This window comes from Panthera tigris, chromosome A2 (assembly GCF_018350195.1).
Source record: "Panthera tigris isolate Pti1 chromosome A2, P.tigris_Pti1_mat1.1, whole genome shotgun sequence".
Lineage (NCBI taxonomy): Eukaryota > Metazoa > Chordata > Mammalia > Carnivora > Felidae > Panthera > Panthera tigris.
Window position 1 is genome coordinate 41,256,104 of NC_056661.1, and position 15,924 is coordinate 41,272,027.

At 38.2% G+C, this 15,924-nt stretch overlaps 1 protein-coding gene across 1 annotated transcript in view; it reads right to left on the reverse strand.

The window, feature by feature from the left end:
• CNTN3 (contactin 3) overlaps positions 1 to 15,924 on the reverse strand; it is a 331,683-nt gene that overhangs the window by 58,842 nt on the left and 256,917 nt on the right. Inside the window, exons 12-13 of the mRNA XM_042977355.1 lie at positions 4,824 to 4,951; positions 2,083 to 2,258 (exon numbers count right to left, since the gene is read on the reverse strand). Of these exons, the coding sequence (XP_042833289.1) occupies positions 2,083 to 2,258; positions 4,824 to 4,951 (304 nt within the window). The remainder of the gene's footprint in view (positions 1 to 2,082; positions 2,259 to 4,823; positions 4,952 to 15,924) is intronic.

Here is a 15,924-nt window from a genome sequence, read left to right on the forward strand (position 1 = left end):
CTCGTTTACTGTCAACTACCACACTCGTACTTAGAACACAGCACAACACTTCTGACACCGTGTGTGTGGGTTCTCCACACCAAGCAATCCTTGGACACAAGTTGGATGCCTTATAATTCAGTTCTGAGGCTATCTGCCTGGAGTTGGCACTGGATCCCATGAGTTAAGAGCTGAGTCCCAGAGGACTGGCCACCATTTAGACACCAATCACAAGTCTCAGACACTTACCTAATCTTCTGATCAACTAGCTGTAAATCGGGGTTCCCATGGCGCTCTGCTTGGGTTCAATTATTTGCTAGTACAGCTCTCCAAACTCAGGGAAAGATTTATCTACATATATCTGTTTATTGTAAAGGATATATATGTAAGAAAGGGTGCAGATGAACAGCCGGATAAAGAGGTTCATAGGATGATGTTCAGGAGGGTCCTGAGTGCAGGATCTTCTGTCCCAGGGGATTTGAAGGGTGCCACCCTCCTGGCAGGTAGATGTGTTTACCACACCAGAAACTTACAAAACTCCACACTTTTGGGATTTTTGCAGAAGCTTTATCACAGTAGGCCTGATCAATTATGAACTCAATCTCTAGCTCCTCTTCCCTCGTCAGAGGACGAGTGATAGAGCTAAAACTTGCAAGCTTCTAATCATGGTTTTTCTGGTGACCAGCCTTCATCCTCACGCTGTTCAGCAGTTCACAAGAGTCACCTCATTAGAACAAAAAACTTCCTATCACCCACGAAATTCCAAGGGTTTTAGGAGCTCTGTGGCAGAAACTAGGGGCAGTAACCAATATAATTTATTATTTCACAATTAGACTTCAGGACTTAATCTTTTCTGGGGGCTGGCAAACAATTGAAGTCATAACATTACCCTTTTAAGTTGCACACGGTACTAATGCGTTGTTACACCTGTCTGTATGTGTATCTACATTTAATAAAAAATAAAATCTTTGTCAAAAGAATACAGCTGAGTTGTCCATCGTGTCATTTTTGTTTTTAATTCAAAGGACAAAACTTGAACTCTACTATATACCATTGACGTCTTAGCCAAACAGAATGAAGCTCTCCCTGAGTCAAAATGAAGAGGCCTCCAAGGGCAACTGGCCTTGTGATTCTGGATTCACAGACATATGCCCAGCTGGAGGGGAGGGGGAGGGTCTGCTCTTAGTTTGTGTGGCCCACCAAACACTGTGGTCACTTCTTTTTATTTTTTAAAGTTTATTTATTTATTTTTGAGAGAGAGAGAGCAGGGCAGGGGCAGAGAGAGAGGGAGAGAGAAAATCCCAAGGAGGATGTCAGCACAGAGCCCGATGTAGGGCTCCAACTCGTGAACCGTGAGATCATGACCTTAGCTGAAATCAAGAGTCAGACGCTTAACCAACTGAGCCACCTAGGCACCCCAGCACTGAGTCACTTCTTAACAGTTCTCCTCAAAGTATCAGTTCTTCCTTGAAATCTGTAATTATTTCTGAGATAGAACCATCACAAATGAGGAGAAAGAGTGGAATGTAAGAAAATATTTGTGTTTTGGGCACATACAGATTTAGGCTTGAATCTAGGTTCCATAGTGTCTAGCACAGTGACCCCAGGAAAGTTAATAAGCTTTTCAAATCCTTAGTGTGTGCATCTGTGAAATGAAAATCCTCACTGCTAATGCCCAGAGTGATTTCAAGGATCAACGTGGATAAAGCTCCTGGCTTGATACAAAGGAGGCACTGAGTAAATGTGACTTGGTTCAACTTCATAATATATATGGCAAGTTGAAAGTCAACACCTTATAAGAAAACTTTCTTCTTCCATAGGGTGCTAGTGACCAAATTTTCATGGTGATATGTATAATTAAGTATTTAATATAAATACAACAAATATCACTTTTAATTAAAATTATAATTCACAGGTAGAAGTCACTGTGTTTGCTTTCTGGTAACTACAATAATAAAATTAGATCACAACAGAACTGGGAATGAAGATTTACTCACAGTGCAAACATTCTCAAGCATCACATATGTGCCAGGTGTTCTTTTAGGGATGATGGGACACAGCCACAGGTGATAGAAACATCAGGAAGGAAGTGGCACAACTTACCCCACCAACTTTCTCAAAGTGAGATCCATCTTTCTTAAAATCTGTGAGGGCTCCATTGAAATACCAGGTAAACATGATGTCTAGCAAGGGATCATGTTGCACTTGGCACGGCAAAATGACACTTTCGCCAACAGAGACATCCATGTTGGATGGTGCCAAAGTTATTCTCGTTGGTTCTGTTAAGGGAACAATAAAGTTTTAAATAAAATTGTAGTGTTTTTATTTTGATGAAAGCATTTTCACAAGCTGATTGCTAACCTAACATGTAGTGTGCATAATTGAAACTCTTCAACATTAATATAGACATTTTTATGCAGATTTGTAATGTATTTCTTTGGATCCACAAATTCTTGTTAAAAGAATTAGGAAATTTGAATTTATAGGATACATCAGTTTAAAAATTAAAGTCATCTGTAAACAAGGTTCTAATACTACTACAAAATCAATTTTAACTTAGTTTTACTGCTTTGTGAAATATAGGGGTAGAAAGAGAAACCACTGAATTTTCACTAACTTTGAATGACTCAAATGCATTACTACCAAAATTTAAATACACTCAAACATTTGAAAGGCCACACAAAAGACATCCAGAACAGGTACTGTAAGAGGGATACTAAGTTAAAATGCTAATTAAATGCCTGTTTTTCCCCAAATGTCCACATGTGCATTTCTTTCTTCCTATCACTAACACAGCCCTTCCAGCTGTTCTGAATTAAACTTCTTTTGACCCCACTTTTCCATTGCTACTCATTTGTTGACTCCATATTGCAGCAAAAGTCCTCCAAAGAATCATTTATGTATACTGTCTACAATTCCTCTAGTAAATTCTCTCTCTAATCCACTCTTGTTAGGCTGTGGCTTCCCACAACTTATTTGCTTTTAAGGTTCCCAGGAATCACCCTGTTGCAAACCAGTGGCACATTTTCCAATTTCATGTACTTAATTGATGTTTCAGCAGTATTTGCTCCCTTTCATCACTGTCTTCCTGTCAGTTCACTTTCTTTGCTTGGTTTCTGGAACACGAAACCCTCTTTGTTTTCTAGTACTGTGCTGGTCACTGCTTTGTGGTCCCTCTTCTTTTCCTACATCTCGTAATGTTAGATTGCCTCAAGCTCAATCCTTGGTCTTCTTCTTTCGTCTTCACTCACTCTTGGTGATTTTATCTAGACTTCTCTTTTCAAGTACTTATCTGTATGCGAACAACTCCCAAGTGTGTGTTTCTATCCTCTATCTGATCTCTCCTTTGAATTCAGGCACAGCCAAATGCTAATGCTTTGGCTAAAGAAATGTAAGATGGAGCTATGTGTGGCACTGACAGGCAGAAGCCTGGAAAAAAGTAAGAGGCCATCTGAAACGTAGTCTTTCCTCTTCCACTGTGATGGGCAATGTGCAAGAGAATGGAGGCACCAGGACCCTTTATTCCTTAATGTAGACAGCATAGCTGACCCACCATGGACTGTGACATAAGCAAAACGTATTAGCTTATGTTAATATTGTTGTTAATGGCAGAATACTGTGGTCTGCTTTCCACAAACTGAGCTTGGTGAACATTTCACATTTACCACATCCAAACCGAACTCCCGATCTGCCTCCTCCCCAAAGTGTGCAATCCTCAGCCTTTTCAATCTCAGTTGTTTTGATGGTCATTCCTTCTGTTATTTGCCAAACGCCCTGCAACCATCCTTGTCTCCTTTCTTTCTCTTGGGCCTCATTGGTCAGTAACTCCTGTTGACTCTGCAAGCCCAGTATTTGCAGAATCTGATCCTTTTCCATCAACTCCTCTGTTGTCACTTTCACTTGAGTCATTATTGCCTCCTGCCTGGTTTGCAGCCATGGTCTTCTGAGATCTCTCCAACTTCTACTCTTGATTCCCCACAGTCTGTTCTCATCAGAGCAGCTACACCAAAAGTTTAAAAATATATTTTACATCATGCCACTCTCTGCCAATGTGCACCAGCCTCTACTTCTCACTTCTACTAAAAGCCAAAGTCCTCACAAGGTCTACAAAGTTCTTCCACGATTTCCCCCCAAGGAATCTATTAGTTAACTCCTCTATGTCCACAAAATCTCTGCCTAATCTCTCTTTCTCACTGGGCGTACTCCAAACACCATCTTTCTGCTCCAGCTGACCTCTCCCACACACTACTCTGTATTTTCTCAATTGTTTGCATTTTTTCCCCTTGGATAATTCCCTCATTTTTTATTCTACTGTGTATTTTCTTTCTACCTCCAGTAGAAGGTAAAATTCATGAAGGCAGAATCTTTATCCGTTTATTTACCAACATAAGTCAAACACCAGACACACAGCAGGTACTCATTTTTTTTTCTCAAATAAATAAACAACATATATGTGCAACTGTAAATGACTTTCATTGATGGTAAGGATTGTTTCATGGACGTCAAAAACTCCAGAAAATATCAATGATATTGTGCAAGAGTACATTCAAAAGATCTGACATAACAGAATAGCATAAAATTAGGTCATCAGCATATGCTATTTGTAATTCTTTTGCCTATCGTACTTGCACATAACTGATATGTTCCCTGGTGCATACTATGGTACGTAAAGAAATAATAAGAATTGTTCTCTTTATTTCCACCTGTTAAAAATAACAGTGCAAATACAGGTTCTATCTTCATAGTGCACTGCATAGTATAAACAATCTGGTTTTTTCTTTGCTTTTAATAACATACCATACAGCCCATCTCTACATAAAGCAATCTTTGGGAAATGTACCTACCAGTAACAACCAAGCGCGTTGTGCCATTTGCTTTCCCAAACTGGTTTTCTGCTATGCAGGTATAAGTTCCAACGTCAGCTTTAGTCACATTGACTATTTGAAGTCCTCCGTCTTTTAAAAAAGAAATTCTAAAGAAAATACAAATTAGACAAATAAGTGTATATTAGTCATTTTCACCAAATAGCAATTTTTATAAAAGTATTGCCTTAAGCTAGTATTTTTATTTATTTTTTATTTATTTTAATGTTTATTTTCAGAGAGACAGAGACAGCGCAAGTGGGAGAGGGGCAGAGAGAGAGGGAGACAGAGAACCCCAAGCAGGCTCTGCACTGTCGGTCAGAGCCCGAGGCTGGGTTCGAACCAATGAAACTGCGAGATCATGACCTGGGCCAAAACCAAGAGTTGGATGCTTAACCGACTGAGCCACCCAGGCTCCCCTTAAGCTAGTATTTTTAAGTCCAGTCCTTAGCCTTCTTGGAAATAAAGAAAATTAAAAGAAAAGTTATACGCATACACACACGTGCACACGCGTGCACACACAGGCACACAGAGCTGAGGAAGAAAAGATGCTCCACCAATTGGAACTTTTCTTGATATTTTTTATGCAGCCCTACTTAACAGCATTACTTAACATTACACTTACTTTCAGGGATGCCTTTATTAAATAAGTGTGAAATGTTTTCTAAAAATATATGGTGTGGTAGATTGCTCATGATGGGTTAGCCTTGTAAGTTTGGAGAAAATAGAAAATAGGACACTAACTCACTTAACTTTAAAACAGTTCATGAGAAAGGAGAAACTCTCTTTCCTTTACATAATGAACTTGGGAGAGTCACATTTGACTCCATATAAACTCAAATTTTACAAAATCACACATTTATGGTCACCTGTGAGCTACTGCAAAGAATCTGGGCAATACAAATGAACATTACATTAGAGTTTCTGAGCATATGCTTAAGATACTTAAGGCTTTTGCATCTAACTAATTCATTAAGGAAATACAAATGAGTGCCTTACACGTGCTAGGCATTATGAGACTCTCTGGGATTACAGTGTGAGCAAGAAAGAAAGTCTCCACCTTCACGGAAATAAGTCTAATGAGCAGCTTACACAATAAATAAGTGAGAGAAGTTCAGATATTTAGGAAATACTCTGAAGGAGACAAACAGGATGACACAATAAAGAGTCAGAGCTATAAAGAATGTTCCCTTGATAGGGTGCTTCAGAAATGCCTCTGACAAGAGGTATCATTTGGAATAAGAATAAAGAATGAGAAAGGGTCTGTCCGTCATTAGTCAGATCCATGAATCTTTACTGCCTATCTTGTAGACCTGTAATTATTTTCCTTTCTTTGAATTCCTAAAATCTTCACTACCCATATCATTCATTTAACACTTAGGATGCCTTTTATCTTGTATGGTTCATATCTTTGGTATCTGAGTGTCATATCAATCTAAAGAGAGGGTAAATTTCTTAAAAAGGTTTCCAACCCCGAGTCAGCATGACATGATATAGTAAACCATGGTCAATAAGTGTTTGCAACTTTTAGGCTATACAGTAGATATGAAAGGACGCTGAGGACTTCAGACTATGATGGGATGATCTCAACTCAATTTCTGGATATTATCCTGTTTGACAGAAGATATTGAGGCAAGTGTCAGAAGTGTGGATAGTCCAAGTTTATGTCTCAAAAATATACAAGATATATCTTTTATATTACATATAACTATTTTTCATGTCTTTTATATTACATATACATGTACATTCCTTTGATGGCCTGTCATTCACATTCACTCAAATCCTAGCTCCATTTTCTTGAGTGAGAAAGTGGTGGAATCAGAGGCAGCACACACAGACCTGCTCATGATTCTGGGCAGAGTATCCATGAATGTTTGTTGCTCAGGTGATTTGTTGTTTGTTTGTATGTCAAGAAATGTTTGAAACAAAAGGGTTTGAGAACAATGCCCTAGAAAGCTAATCAGGGAACACAGAACATTGTATTTTAATTTGAGGAGCAAAGCAGAAAGGTTAAAAATGCCAAGAACTTTCCTAGGTAGCTGGGACAAAGGTGCTTTATCTGATTTCCTTCATGGAACCCTCACCACTTTACCGGGTATGAAATGCAGGCTGATCACTTTTCTCAAAGAGATGATTGAAGAAAAATCACTTTATACCTTAACATATCAGAGAACAAAGATTTTCTTAGACAGTGTGCAATAATAATTGAAAGAGGAGACTCTGCAGAGGGGCACAAGCAAATAAAACACTTAGGATATGGAGAATGTTTTCATAAACATAGGGAGTAAACGGAAACAAATGTGAATCTGATCATGTAATTCTGCTATAACCCTCATCCCTGGCTTAGACCGCTTCTCTGGCATTACACTGCCTATAGGAGAAAAATTACATCCTGAGCCCAATACCTATTTTTCATTGGGACCCTACCTCTAACTTTGGAAGGCCTTGTGAATTCTACCCCTTGTTTGCTTTTCTCCAGTCACAAATACCTTCTTTTAAATGCTTTTATGCTTCTTATTGTCTTGGGACCTTTGTGCACACTATTTCCTACGTGTAATTAATGTGTACTTATCCTTCAGATTTTGGCCACTCTCCTGAACCATGGGTCAGATTAGGTGTTCCTGTAAATGATGACAGATCTCCTGTGCCTTTTTTACAGCATCTGACAACTGGCCAATTACATATTTGTGTGCGTCCTTGACTAATTTCTTCCCCTAGTAAGCTCAGAAACTGTAAGCTCTCTGGAGGTAGGAAGAGTGTCTAGACAGTGTCTGAATTACTCACTGTTAAACTCCTAGAGCCTCGAACCATTTCTGCCATGGACTAAATGTTCAAAATTAATACTTGTTGAATGAACAAATGACTGTGCGTTTAGAGAGTCACTACAGAAGAACTTGGATTAGTGAAGGCAGGTTGCACAGCATTGAAGACATTGTAAATTTCAAGGAAATAAATTCAGAAAGTGTGTAAACTATTAGACACATACACATATATTATACACATATATATGTGTGTATACACACACACACACACACACATATATGCACATGTATATGCATACAGTTTACCCTTGAACAACATGGGTTTCAACTGTGTGGATCTATTTGCAGATTTTTTTCAATACAGTATAGTACTGTAGATGTATTTTCTCTTCCTTATGTTTTTTTTTTTAATTTTGGAGAGAGAGAAAGCATGATTGGGGGAGAGAAGCAGAGGGAGAGAGAGAGAGAGACAGAGAATCTCAAGTAGGCCCGACACTTGGAACAGAGCCCAGTGCAGAAGTTGATCCCATGACCCTGGGATCATGATCTGAGCTAAAATCAAGAGTCAGATTCTCAACTGACTAAGTGACCCAGATACCCCTTTTCTTTACGATTTTCATAATAATACTTTCTTTTCTATAGCTTACTTTATTATAATACAGTAAATAATACATATACAAAATATGTGTTGTGTAAGTTATTGGTAAAAGTTATTAAGACAATAGCAGGCTCTTAGTTATGTTTCTGGGGAATCCAAAGTTACACTGGATTTTCCACTTTGCATGGGGTTGGTGCCCTTAACCCCCAAGTTGTTCAAGGACCAACTGTGTAAATATATAAGCAAAACAGAGAAAGATGAGACAATAGAAGGCAGGATGAGAGAATTTAGAAATTCCTAGGATAAGAGGACTACAAATGTACTTTTACTATGAAGGAAGAAATTAATTAGAGGGAGGGATGAAAGTAAAGTGGGGGAGAGAGGGAAGGAGGAAGGAAAAGAAAGACAGTGAGACTCAAGTACTTGAGAAAAGTCTCAGACTGAGTACAAACGAGGGCAATGCTCCCGATCCATGATGATTGCTAATCCTATGTGTAAAACCTTTTGGCCATGACCCTCAAAGAGAATAGGATGTGACCTAGAGCACTGCTCAATAAATTTTACCTACTGTTGCTATCAAAAAAAAAATTTTCCAGCTTTGTTGGAGATGCTAATATGTAAAGACAGCAAGCTAGAAGATGATATCAGAAAGTCTTAAAGACATTTAAATAGTGGGGCAACTTCATCTTCCCTGAGTTAGAGGGTGGAGGTAGAACTGGAAGCTCCAGGAAGCTGGGCAATTGACTACTTCCAAGATTAGCAAGCATGAAACCAAAGTAAAAAATGTCTCTGGTTGACTGAACAAATACTCAGCTTCAGCTTCGACCTTCTGATTTGGGTATCACACAATGGAGACAAGCTATTTCAGTACCTTCACATGCTATGAATTAGTGTTAACAGCTAAACTTCCAATACAATATAGAACCATTAGGGATATTGGAAGAATCACAAAACCTGTAGTGTGTAAGGTTTAATAGCTGTAAATGAACAATCCTATCCTCGTGACTATGCTGAGATGAGGAACCGTTTCAAAAGCAAGGCTAACAACTCAGGAATCACACGGACTCCAAAACAAACATACTGACTCTCAAAGAATGCAAACTCTGTACATTGTAAAATTTTGAGCTAATTGGGTATTTTCTTCCTAAATTGGTTCTTCCAGTAAGATCCAAGAGGCCCACAGGGCATCTCACACAACATAAAAATAAACAATATTCAGTAAATGGATGGAATAATTGTTTCTCAAAAGAAAACCTTCAATAACCCAAGCTTCCCTACAGAGATCCAAAGTGAAAATTTTATACCACTTCAGTATAAATGAAATTGCTTTCTAAGCTTTCTGGGAGCACGCTTTGCTGCAAACGGATAGAGCTGAAAATGTAGATAACAATGAGTAACTCTATGTCTTGGCACAAAAAGTTAAACAAAGATTTATGAGATTAACATTAAGAAATGGGGTACTCCAGTTTCCTTTGAAAAATGCAGACTTTAAATCACTGTGGCATTTTAACTCCTTGATCAGTTTTACAATATACCTTTATATATCCCATTTTATTACTCTTTCCTTTTGTAATAAAAGAGGTTAATTATTTCACTTAACTTTGTGCAGTCTATGGTTAGTTTGGGATAAGTACACTTAATTGCTCTCAGCTGCTCTAATGGTCCATTCTGTAATGCAGTGATGGCATTGAATTTGACTGTTAAGCAACACTGTTTGTTCAGAAAGTTGACTGTTATCTAGGCAACACTCACCTCTACTTTATGAAGATATATAATCATCCATAATAACACAGTGTGTTTCAGAATGCAGAAAGTGTGGTATATCATGCATACAAGGCAGGATTTCTGAATACATTGTTGTACCTTTGCCTGTGTTCTGAATATTACGGTAATTTATTCAACTTGAATTTTAACAAACATGCTGCAACTCTACATTTTCTCAGGAAACACATCTCAGTGGAGATGAAATCACATGAGGTCGTAATGATTAAACTAGCTGTACAGAAAATAACAAACCTATTTTGGACTTCACTGTTCAAGTACATATTCAAAAAGATGGATGCTTACAATTAGCCATAAGAGAAAAGTACTCACAATGCATATATTACAGGATAAATAATGACAGTTAAGAAAAACAAGTATAAATTGATGAAAATGCATGAGAAAATAAGTGTCAGTGTAAAAGAGCACCGAGCGTAATGTTCTCATTTCCAGCTCCCTCTCAGCCCCAAATGCTTGGTGAAATAACTTCTGCCCCCTGAGCTCAAAGAACGTACACACACTATTTAGGAAAATAATATTAGAATTTTCATTCTTTTAGCTGTGCCATTTTGGGCTTTCGTCTTATAAATTCAACAGTGTTAGGTTAGTGATTTATTGGTTGGCACATCTCCAAGGAAAAGAGAGGCAGAGCGGAGAAGATTCGGCAGTTAATTATCCTATTTTTGAACAAGCAGTAGGCTAATAATATGCGGCGTTGTTATTTTGTTGGACACACACATTACATGGAACAGGCACCCAAGGTCCTAGAGAAATGTCCTTTTTTCATATCAATGAACATTGCTTCATATCCATAAGAAGAGAATCGATTATACAGGAGCATAATTATTACTTTTATAAAACCTTTCCAAAACCATGTCTATCATGACAAATACATCTAGAGCTAAATTTTTGTTATAACAGTGATGCAATAGGTTTTCTTCTAAAATGGAATCAAGCCAAAAGAACAATAGGCCCCTAAAAGGGGATTTCCACTTCAAATTGTTATATAGAAGTACTCATCTAAGTAATTCATGGGCTAGAGGTAATTCCTTTGAAACATTCAAATCCTTATCAATGAAGTGTCTGCAAAAACGATAAATATTTAGATGTATGAGGGAGTAAAACAAACAAGGCAAATAAACAACTCTCCGATGGCTCACATATTTAAAAGAAAGTCTCAAAGGGAATACTTATTAAGGCTCAAAGGGTAGCCATACTTGACACTATTCTCCCTTGCGTGAGACAGAGACTCGTAAGTGAAATCAAGGACAATCAAATGTCAGCTCTCTTGCTTATACTCCACATAAAGCTGATGAAAATTGCTTAAGTGAGTAGCATGGTTTCCTGATATTTCATCCCAGAATTAGACAGACCTAAGCACCTTGGCACAGGTGGACAACCCCAGGCCCTCCCTGTAAGTACAAGCTCCCTAGCCGCATGGCAAAGAGAACAGCAAAATATATGCGTTCTCTGTAGGCAGGCAGACACCAAAGAGAAAGGAGGGGGCTGAGTTTTAATGTCAATGTTTTCCACTCAGTTCAAGAGTCAGACACTTTCTGTGGGGAGGGGTCGAAAAGTGATCCAAGTGTTACTTGCTTGGGTGCTCTTCTCAGAGTTTAGCCTCTCTGGAATGGAGTTCACCCCCATCAAGAATACTAACATGCAAGACACGTTATGTGCAAAAGGAAAATTCAGTGACTCAAAGGATATGGAAGATGCCGGATATTTTTGGATGTCCAGAAGTGATTCCTCTTTCTTTGGTAAATGACATGGATCTTCCTTTGGGGAATTCATTTCACCTCTTCTATGAAGTCTTGGTGGGGATATGACTCAATATCCCCTGTGCTTTCCATACTGAGGGATAGATACATGACACAAATAGAGTTTCCCAAACTTTGTTGTATCCCAGTCACCTTGAGGACTCCTTAAAATACAGGTTGCTGGATCCACCACCACATTAGATCTGGGATAGGGCCCAAATATTTACATTTCTAACAAGTTCCCAGGTGATTTCTGGTGTGGCTGATATGGGAACCACACTTTCAGTAACAGTATTCTAAGCTATGCCCATTGGATTTTCCCTCCTTCAACTTTAATTCGGGACACAAAGACAAAAATGATGGTTCATTCCTTCCAGCCCTTGCTCTGAGAAGATGATACAATTCCTTCTGCTGGGATTTCTGGAGCCACCCAGTTTTCTGTCCATCCTTGAGTCAGTTTCTGCAACTTATCTAATAATTCTGAGTAATATCCTTAAAATACTCCTCAGCTATAGTTCCCATATCCCTAAAGGATATATAAGCAAGTACAAGTTGGTGCCATGCACATAATATTTTTTCAATATATATTTGCTGTCTTAACCAATATGAAGGGTTCAGAGACAATCTTCTATAAAGAGAGTACAAAGTTTTATCACAAATCAGGAGTGGCCCCTGAAACACCTGCCGTGATATCGTGCTCTTGCAACATAGGACGGTTTTGGCCCCACTATTCCAAATCCAAGGCCATCTTCTATTTTAGATACCCATCAATATATAAGTGGTCATTTACTTTTGCAGTGTGACTAACCTTGCTGAGATACAGAGTTCTTCGACTATTTGAAAAGTCTGGAGGACTCTACGCAGGACAAATACACATGCATACAAAACAATTACAACAGATGTGATAAAATTCAAGATGAATCATCTAAGGTTCTGTGGACACCACGCTGGCAGCTCCTGTTAGCAATTCAACTCATCCAATGATAATAAGATTGTGTTTGAAACCTCTCTGTCTTGGATGCTTCAGTGTTAGCCTTTTTAGATGCACCTTATCAAGATTTTCCTTCATGATGACTGTGTACATTTGGTGATTAGCTCCTTAAAAACTATCTTGCACAAAAATGGGGGGGTAATATAGACACAGAGAACTGGTGGTTGCCAGAGGGGAGGGTTTTGGGTGATGGGAAAAAGGGATGGAGAGGAATGGGAGGTACACGCTTCAGTTATGGAATGCATAAGTCATGGGGATGAAAGGCACAGCATGGGGAATATAGTCAATGGTATTGTTATAGTATTGTATGGTGACAGATGGTAGCTACCCCTTTGGTGAGCATAGCCTAACATATAGACTTGTGGAATCACTATGTTGCACACCTGAAATGAATGTAACATTGTATGCCAACTATACCTCACTTATTTTTTATTTAAAAAAATTAATGTTTATTTATTTTTGAGTGAGGGATGGAGGGAGGGAGAGAGAGAGAGAGCAAGCAAGCGCCGGGGAGGGGCAGAGAGAGAGAGGGGGAGACACAGAATCCGAAGCAGGCTCCGGGGTCTGAGCTGTCAGCACAGAGCCCAATGTGGGGCTCAAACGCACAGACCATGAGATCATGACCTGAGCTGCAGTCAGACTCTTAACTGACTGAGCCACCCAGGTGCCCCTCAACGAAGCCTCACTTAAAAAAAAAAAACCAAAACAGTAATGTTGCATAGCTCAAGAATGTAGAATTATCAGGCCACACATTCATCCATAACCTGGGGTGGGTCCCAAACTGTTTTCTGACAAAAATCTCAATCCTAATAATCTGTATTTTCTTGTCCCTCCACCATGCAGAGCTGTGATCATTGTCTATCACGCAGGTTCTGCTAAGCCACCACACCTTCAGTAAGATGATATAAACTTTAATACTAGCATAATTAACTCTTTAAGCACTGACTCTTCATTTTCATAGCCGCCCTTTCTGTGTACTCTAGGTTCTTGGCACTGAACATAACCTTGAAACAATTTCTCTTCCAAGCTTACTAAAAGCATACATGTGAGAAATAATATTCATGGAAAATTAGGAGAAATGTGGTCTATCTCTTTCTCAAGAACCTTGAGTCTTAATACTCAAAGTTACCCTTTGGATTGCGAAGACAAAGGAAAAAAATCTTTATTACTCATTGAGAAGTCACTTTCTTTTATTTTAAGAATGTTGACTGTTAGTACTACATTCCTCAGTGTTCTCTTCATGACAACCCATTGGATTCAGATATACACTTTTGTATATTTCTGCCTAGGACGAGTAGCGTATCTCCTTATTAAATGGTTTCGCTTCACCATTTATGGACATCCTGAATTATATAATTGGCAGTATTTCTCTCTGTTCCTTTGTTAGCAGAAATCTCTGAGCCAAAATTGTGCATCTAAACAAAGTGAACAGATCTGTTGGCAAACATTTTGTAAACTTACTCAGACACTCACTCAACAAGTACTTATTGAACATGTACTATGGACCATGCTCTGTAATAAGCAGTAAGGATTCACTGGTAAGAATTCAGGCTGTCCTAATATAACTTACATTCTAGACAAATGGAATGCTGGCATTTTTTTTTTCTCCTCAATTTCTTCTCCTCAGTGTTCACTTTGTGTGTACATTTGATAAACTGTCTCAAGTTCTTTTAAGAATGAAATATGCTATATGTAAATGAAATAAACTAGAATATAGAAGACATCAAGCTATTAAAATGAGGCTTGAGTAATAAAGTAATAATAAATATAGAGAGGTGAAAATATTTTAAGCACCTAGAAAAACATGTAATTTATATCAAGTTTTAAAATACTACCATTTTCCCAATTAACTAAATTAACAAATACCATGGAAAATTAAGTGCCTAATAAAATCTTAAAGGTAAAGTTAAACATGTCTCTTTCTTTAGTATTTGAATGTAAAAGGCCAGGAAATAATTTTTTCCCAAACAAGATAGACTTATACATTCAACCTCAATTAAAGATTTTTTTTTCAGGATGGCATACTCACAAACGGTCAAATGCTTTCATCTTCCCACAGAAATGGCTCTAGCAATGAAATCTTCATTAAGATAGAATTTAAAAATATCACAAATAAAATCAGGGAGTGGAAAACAGGTTAAAGTGCAAATTGAATTGTTTTTAAGTTTGTTGGGCACTAGGAAATTTAACTCAGTGCACCAACTCATTAGAACTTACACAACAGATCCTAAATTATGAATAACTCCTTCTAGCATTGAAATGTGGGAGGTAGCAACCATCACCTCTGAAACACGTTTACTCTTTTTTATGGAAGTGGAATGGTACCTCACCTAATCAACCATCCATCCACCCATCTATCTACCCATAATTCTGTTAAGGGTTCAGCGAGGAGGAAGAATTAAAATATGGAACCTTTCTTATTTTCAGTAGGAAGACTCAAGTAACCTTCTATGTAAAAAAAAACAAAACAATTTTATGTATTTGTAAGACGTTGTGGTACACTAAATAAGAAAATTATAGGTATTTTTAAGAAATGGAAGCTACTCAATAAAGAATGAAATTCACTTCAATAAATATTTTTTGAGGACTTACGATGCTCTAAGTGTTTTGGAAAATAAGACTAAGAACTAGCCCCTACCCTTTGAAAATTTACAGTCTAATGGCTGACGGGGAATACATATAACTCATGCACAACTAACTGTAAAATGTGATCATCTGGCATGAAATTTTTTATATCTAATGAACAAATTCATCCAACTCCATTGTCAAAATACATAGTCTCTTCTTTTCTCCATTTCATTTACTGTTACCCTAAATCAAGCCTCCAGTAAATCCTGTCCTGCCAACTACAACTGCTTCCTAAGCAGATTTTTTGCTCCCCTCCTTTCTTTCATTAATCCACCTTACACATGTCGGCCAGAGTTATCTTTTAACCAGATCATGTCACATCCCTGCATACAGACCTCCAATAACTTCGGGGCACCTGGGTGGCTCTGTTGGTTAAGCATCCAACTCTTGATTTCAACTCAGGTCAAGATCTCAAGGGTTTGTGGGTTCAAGCTCTGTGATAGACTCTGTGCTGATAGCAGGGAGCCTGCCTAAGGTTCTGACTCTCTCTTTCTCTCTCTGCCCCTTCCCCATTCACTTCCCCTACTTGCTCACACATGTGCTCTCTCTCTCAAAAATAAATAAACATTAAAAAAAAAAGACC